The 7,921-nt window shown below is 36.2% G+C and overlaps 1 protein-coding gene across 1 annotated transcript in view; it reads right to left on the reverse strand.

The window, feature by feature from the left end:
* Nucleotides 1–811: 811 nt before the first annotated feature.
* The window catches only part of Smp_066250 (hypothetical protein), a gene marked incomplete at its 3' end in the record, with an annotated part of 10,241 nt that continues 3,131 nt past the window's right edge, over nucleotides 812–7,921 (reverse strand). The window contains exons 5-7 of the mRNA XM_018796412.1: nucleotides 4,955–5,066; nucleotides 3,314–3,518; nucleotides 812–939 (exon numbers count right to left, since the gene is read on the reverse strand). Coding sequence (XP_018650627.1) covers nucleotides 812–939; nucleotides 3,314–3,518; nucleotides 4,955–5,066 — 445 coding nt within the window. The remainder of the gene's footprint in view (nucleotides 940–3,313; nucleotides 3,519–4,954; nucleotides 5,067–7,921) is intronic.

Genomic DNA, 7,921 nt, shown 5'->3' on the forward strand with positions numbered 1-7,921 from the left:
AGATAGATAGGTAGATAGATAGATAGATAGATAGATAGATAGATCGATAGATAGATAGATAGGTAGGTAGATAGATAGATAGACAGATCGATAGATAGATAGATAGATAGATAGATAGTTTAATGGTAGTTCAGTAGACTTTAGTTCTTGTCTAAAATAGATTACACATGGAAATCTACGATCAAGTCAACCTAAGATATCTCTTTATACACATAATTGTTATTAATATTATATTATTTATTTAAACACATAAACATTGGTACAATGGGGCACTGAATACATAAGCACCACGCAAATCATTGAATAATTGTATAGTTTGAGATTCTCTTTGAGTTCCCGAACCGAAGCAGATCGTTCTCCTAGGGAGGTACACTTCAAGCCTTTGACCTAGAAGTTTAATCTACAGGACGGTGGAGCGACGTCAAAAGATGTAGTCCCATGGTAGACGGTGGCCAACAACAGGTTCATACGCCATATGTTCCTTCAGGATCTTGGAGCCCATGTGCATCATTGGTTTGGAACCATAGTTTTCCAACTCCCCTAGGTGGACTCTCCGTGTTCACCGATCTGGTTAAAGCGTCGGAATATCGTTTTTCGTTCTCTCAATTTCACAAACAGCACATCCGAAACTGGAAGGCAATCAGTAGGACTTCCCTGACAGTAGCGGTATGCACGTGACCATATAAGAGTGTTCCAAGAGGAAGAGAGGACTCTCCTCAACCCATACCCACATATTGCAAAACCCTTTTCCAATAGTAATAATAATAATAATAGTAATAGATTTCATTACATGAAAACAAAACATTTTGCTTTACCTCAAACTCATTTTCTGTAGGGCACCAACAAAATTTTCTCTTGTGATACATTCATCTTGTTCTTTACGTACTTCATCAATTAGAATTTCAATAACTAAACTATTCTGTGACAGATAGGCACGTCCTTGTAGACAAAAACAGAAGAAAACAATACATTTAACGTTAAATGTGAAGAGAAATTAACATAATTCAACAATAGTAGTAGTCAACTACAACGTAGTACTAAGCACATATATGCATCGGTCCAAGTTGCCACATCTCACTCATAAGCACAACAAGATGAACACCGGATTCATAGAAGTAACTAATTTAGTGGTGCTAGTATATAAAGAAAGGTTGTATATAAGTATATAGTATAGGAAGGAAAAAAGTTATGAAGCAATTTTAATCTTAAGGTTTAAAGGAAGATAAAGAGTGTATACACCTACGCCATTGTGATCGATTCTGAGCCATGTCACACACAGTCTTCAACCATTGGTTACGATAGTCACGCCGACCCCAACCAAATAGTCTACATCTACCGACATGGCTCAGACTAAAAGTTAGTGACTTCAAGCACTGATGCCACGTTTTGGTTTGTTCGCCCCTAACTTTCTTCCAACCATCCCCTATACTAGTCGACATAGCGTGTCGTGGTAATCTGTGTCCAGGCATATGTAACACGTGGCCCAACCATCTCAGTCGATGAAGATTCATGACTTCATCAACTGATTTACCATCATTCCCTAAAACCCTGTGTCTAACCTCACTGTTACTTACCCAATGATCCCAGTAGATGCGAGCAATATTTCTAAGACATCTGTGGTCAAATACTGGTAACTTATGAGTATCTTCTACTCTTAATGGCCACGTTTCATAGCCGTAAAATAGAACAGAGAGAATCGCTGCGCATAATATCTCGTCTTTGCCATAGATTACAATATTAATAACTGAGTAGTTGAGTTTATGAGTTAGTGTTCGTTTTTGAGATCAACTACTTATCAGCAAAATGATATATGAATATCTCTTGAAACTTTGAACAAGATTATCAAGTTTTGTAGTGAATCATAATAGCCCAGTTAATAAATGGCATATATTTCATTTTCAAGTATACTTATAACTTGTAAACACGAAGTTAAACTACTCAAATTTCAGTTATCAGGTTATTCGTCCGAACCTCGTTCTATCTATTTAGGCTTCAGCAGTTGGATAATATCGTTAACCCATAGACAGTAGGTTTTTCTCAAAAACAAGTAAATACTTAGTTTTATGATTTGTATCATGAACTGACTATAATTAGTCAACTATTGCAAAATAGGAGAGATAAGACAAATGCTTTTCTTAGTATATAGCTCCACAAACTTCCGCACCCTTAACCTGACGAGTATCGGATCGGGTTATTGATTAGTATTGAGTATCTAGTTATGTATCGAATAGGTTGGAGCAATAAACTAACTTCTGAAGCTACATTTTCATAGTATTGTCGATAATGCACAGTTAGAATTTAATACAAATTGATGAATAAGAGTCACTCAATCTAGGTAGGAGGAATAATAGGAATTCAAGAAGAAAATTGATTATGAATACAGTGATCTTGAGTGCTGTTAGATGTATAAGAGTGCTTATCAATTCCTGGTTGTCCGTACCGATACGTGGAAAGGAAATTGGGTTTGATTTAGTCTTAGTGACCTGAAAGAGTGACCGTAATGCTGATCACACGCGACCTTTATGTGAGTAATTTTCGTTTCAGCGCCATAATTGTTGAAACCTTACCACCAGAGATCGAATTCCGTGAGATAAGGTGAGGTTTACATTTCTAGAGTCAACCATTTCTAACTCCACCATTCCTTAAAGGAATACAGCACTGCTGTTATGCTGGTTGTCCAAAGGAAACACCCTACTACCGTCATACCTCTGTACATTCAACATTATGGCTTCACCCTCGGACCCTGGGTTTGCTGCTTTTAGTCTTACCGTTCTTCAACCAACCTGAGTGTTATGTTAGGACCTTGAGAAACCACTGTTCTCGTCAGTATATCTCGATTGGTTCATCACGACAGGCAAGCTCTACCACCAGGTCAAAGTATTAGCAACTGTCAGGTGATCAATAAGAAGCTTACACAGAATATTTGAATATAATAAAATCATATCATCGATAGCTCATAAGATTATTTTAAAAATTAAATTATATGTAAGACACATATTCATTTTCAGAAGGGGGTTTTGTGGAGATTTTAATAATTTTGTAGTTGAGATCATAAGTCAATTGAAGTTAGACATTAACACCGTTGGACCACGCTCAGTGGTCTAGAAGTAAAACGTTCACGCGCAAGACTGACAGGTCCTGGGTTAGAATCTCGTGAGGCAAGATCGTGGATGTGCACTGCTGAGGAGTCCCACAATAGGACGAAACAGTCGTCTAGTGCTTCCAGGTTTTTCATGGTGATCTAGCTTCAATTGACTCATGATTTCAACTAAAAACTTACATATTCATTTGTACATTCATAACATAACATTACCTCGGCATAAAGAAGCAAGTGCATTAATAAAACGTGCCATATATTCACGTACACGATGATGTTTTGATTTTAAACAATAAAGTAATGGTGCATGTTTTATATCAATATCTTTAATGGATCCAATTGTTGTTAAATCAAGTATATCATTACGAACAAATGATGTTAAACAATGTTCACGTTGTGATACTTTAGATTTTGTTAATCTCTGAAAAACAAAACACAAAAGAAACTGTTATGCCTCTGATAACAATAGTGAATGATAACTTTTGAGATCCATTTATGGACAGTACAAAACATCATTTCATTTATTTGTGCCTAGTGGCTAAGTGGATAACGCGATGGCGTTTGAAGAGAACGGTATTGGGTTCGAGTCTCAGAGTGAATATCAACTCTGAGATGCAGGTACATCCAGTTGACGAGTTCCAAATGGGACGAAACGTGCGTCCTGGATTCCACTGCTAGTCACTATCCGGGCTCAGTGGTCTGTCGGTTAAGTGCTCTGGCGCGAGACTGGTAGGTCCTGGGTTCAAGTTTAGCGAGGCGGGATCGTGGATGCGCATTGCTGAGGAGTCCCACATTTATAGGCCAATATTATGCATATAATTTTTATTGTATATTTCCTAAATAATTAAACTACTCATATTCATGTTCCTTTCATTGTGAACTTTATTTTGACCCTTGGACTATTAATATACGATTTACCATTCCTGAGTTATAACCAGTCTATTAATTACTGCTCCCTCTATTCACATCCACATCTGGCTAACTCTTCTACAAATGTTATTTTCTATTTTATTGAAACGATGTAGTCAGTCTGTTTGGTATATAAACTCAGTATGTTTGAAATATAAGGATTCATACCACAGAGGCTGTTGTTGGTGTTCTGGACTTAACTGGCTGGACTAGGCAGTAACCAGGACCGATACGTACTCTAGACTGCTAGTACGGTTTTCGTGTGTCACTGTTCCAATCCATACTTCGCTGCATTCTGATTGGCGAACTTATCACTTCATACATTAACTGGGCATCCACTCGGCCACAAGACATAACAGAAACATAAAATGAGAAAGTATCATTAAAAATAATATTTGTTGAGATGATATAGGAATATATAAGAACTTTCATCTAAATTCGAGCGAATACTTTCACAGTATTTGGGCTCCGAGTTGATGTCGGACGACATTAAATAGGAAGAAGAACGTATTTGTAAGATCTCAGTAAATGAATTTGAAGTCAATCCAACATTTCACCTGGCGATTTGGTTCAAGCTTTTTCAAGGAGATAGATAGATATTTAGGAATATTTCATCATCAGAACTCAGTAGCTGAGTGGATAACGCGATAGCGTTTGGAGCGAAAGGTGCTGGGTTCGAGTACCAAAAAGAACATCAACTCCGAGATGCAGGTATATTCAATTGACGAGTTCCAAATAGGACGAAACGTGCTTCCTGGATTCCACTGCTAGTTACTATCCATCTTTGCTTATAATGCTTGTGAATTAAGGCTATATCGAGGCAATATGCACAGTATGTACATATGCCAATAAGAGACTGACCAGTTGCAGTCCTCAAAACATCAATGGGAAGATTCAAACAAGTAATACCAAGTGAATTATTATTATTAGTTGTCATGGTGATCTTACCCAACGTAATGCTTGAAGTAAATAACACTTTTTACGATCATTCATCATTTTAATATCTTCTTTAATTTTTTCATAATTCAATTCAAACAATCGAGATGAAGGATTTTCATTCCTAAATTATTTTAGAAAAATAAAAAAGAAAAAAATATTTATTTTAAATTATGAGAAGGGGGTTTGTGTGTGGAGATATAGTTGAAATCATGGGTCAATTGAAGCTAGACCACCATGAATTCGCGAGATTCGAACCCAGCGCTCGCTCGCGAGACTGATAGGTCCCGGGTTTGAATCTCGTCAGGCGGGATCGTGAAGGCGCACTGCTGAGGAGTCCCACAATAGAACGAAACGGCTGTCCAGTGCTTCCAGGTTTTCCATGGTGGTCTAGTTTTAATTGACTCATGATTTCAACTATATAGTATTTTTAATTTATTAACGAATTCAACTCATTTGGGATTAATCATTGGTGGTGAGACTATAATTTATGGACGATCTTTGAACGAATCTGAAGTGACCTTGGGAAAGATTAGCCAATCAGGAAATATTCATTATAGAGTAAAAATATATTATAAAAGATCAAAGAATTAAAGTGTATACACTTCTTTTACTTGGTCCAAAAACTTGTCAAGGTTAGAAAGAGATTCAAAGGTTCTAAAATCGTAATACATAAGGTAAAGGGATGCATCCATATGGCTAAATAATAGTCGATCTTTAGAGTTATGATGAGGTCATTAAAACCCTCTAAGCCTCGACCACATATCTTCATTATTGTTTGTGTGTACTCCCGTTGTATAAGTTTATCAATTTTATTATGGATATGTCCTTATGATACTCATACCACTGAATAGCTGAAGCTTCAGTAACATCTGTGATTATTGCAGCCAATGTTACTGATGCTTTTATTATACAGTTGGCGGCAAATATTATAATATGCCTTAGTCTCAATCTGGATCGAGAGAAAAAGGTTTTTATTCTAGCAGACATCTTCCTCAAACATATGTTGCATTGAAGGACAACACCACGGTAGTCTTCACAAGGCGTACAATTCATTTGATCACCGCAATTACAAATAAAGGAACATTTTAGTAGTCCCATTTATTGCAGTTTCCTGATTGTCACGTTTTCTTTGAAATCCTTTGTAAACTGATTGTACATAAGCATCAGGTACTGAAAATGGCGCTGTGACCTTGAAATCCCTCAAACCCTTCTTATTGGCTCGGCCATAAACCATAATCTTGCCTCATTAGTCTATAAATTTGGCTTTGAGATATAACGTAGTCATTTTTGGACAGTATGTAATCATATTATTCTATGTTGGAAGAAGTGGAGTAAACAGAGTAGTGTTTGTAAATGAAAATAATATATTTGCAATACCAGAAGGGGGTTTGTGGAGATTTTAGTAATTTTATATATTTGAGATCATGAGTCAATTGAAGCTAGACCACCATGGTAAACCTAGAAGCACTGGAAGGCCGTTTCGTCTTATTGTGGGACTCCTCAGCAGTGCGCATCCACGATCCTGCCTCGCGAGATTCGAACCAAGGATCTATCAGTCTCATTCAGTGCTCCCAGGTTTTTCACGGTGTTCTAGCTTCAATTGACTCATGATCCCAACCATTTAATATTTGCAATATCCCAAATGAGTAGAAAAATTAAGTTTTTAAGTTTTATGGCGTTTCGCAACTCCATTTAAGCCACTTCTTCAAAGAATAAATAGACAAATTAATAATATTATTATTAGTAATAGTAGTGTTTGAACTCAAAGATCGAACTTATCATTATATATTTTGAAATATAAAGTTATTAGGATAGGAGCTTTAAGTGGATATGGTACAATTTGAAAATAGTTGACACAATAGTACGATTACGGTTGGATAACTGTACAAAACCAAAAAGGACTGCGTTTTTTCAGTTGATACTAAAAAAACCAACTAAATTTGGGAATTCTAACTGTCCGCATACGAGAAATCTAAAGGTTCTAGGTCAAATCAATAGGTGGGATCTTAAGTGAAAATTGCTGGGGAATGTTACATTAGGATAAAATAGCTCTCTAGTGCTTTCTACATTTTAATCTTCACTTTAAAGATTTATTCCATAATGTAAACTTGTAGAATGGAGTAATCTCTATAGATCTGCTTTACTTCTTATATATGATACTGTTTTTGATTTTACATCACTGTACTAGCGTGAAGTGTGATAAATTGGATTGGTTAACATGTGTACCGGATTTCATGGTGTTTACAACCAATTGACTGATTAAATTCACTTAGTATTGTTTGTTTTGAATCTTCCCATTGATGTTTAGGACTGCAACTCATCAGTCTCTCTCTTATTGGCATATGTGCATACTGTGCGTATTGCCTCGATATAGTCTTATTTCACAAGCATTATAAGCAAATATGGATAGTTGCTAGTAGTGGAATCCAGAACACGCATTTCGTCCCATTTGAGACTCATCAGCTGGATGCACCTACATCTCAGAGTTGATATTCACTCTGGAACTCTAACCGATTACCGTTCACTTCAAACGCCATTGCGTTATCCACTTAGCTACCAAGTCCTGATAGTCACTCGCTTGTGTAATGGGGTGAAGTTATATTCACTTGTTGTTGTAACTTCAGGCAATATCGAGGCAGTTCGCATAAGATGCACATATGTCTACAAGAGACTGATCAATTGCAGTCTAAAGATACAAGCTAACAACAACCACTGAACTTATTCAATGTTGTTTAGTACTTTTTGGTTGATAAGTGAAAATGATTTTTTTTCAGCCAAATAAAAAAGAAAGAAAGTTTATCATTCATTGATATCCACATTAGAGTAATGGATAGTTAGTTTGTATTAATGATTATCACATGTAAGTAAATAATATGCCTAATGTATATCAGCTGTTATTAATAATAAATAGATATTATTATCTTTAGTTTGTCAATGAGTTACATAATAGAATTTCAAAGCCTTTTACATTCATTT

The sequence above is a fragment of the Schistosoma mansoni genome, chromosome 2, assembly GCF_000237925.1.
Source record: "Schistosoma mansoni strain Puerto Rico chromosome 2, complete genome".
NCBI classification, from domain to species: domain Eukaryota; kingdom Metazoa; phylum Platyhelminthes; class Trematoda; order Strigeidida; family Schistosomatidae; genus Schistosoma; species Schistosoma mansoni.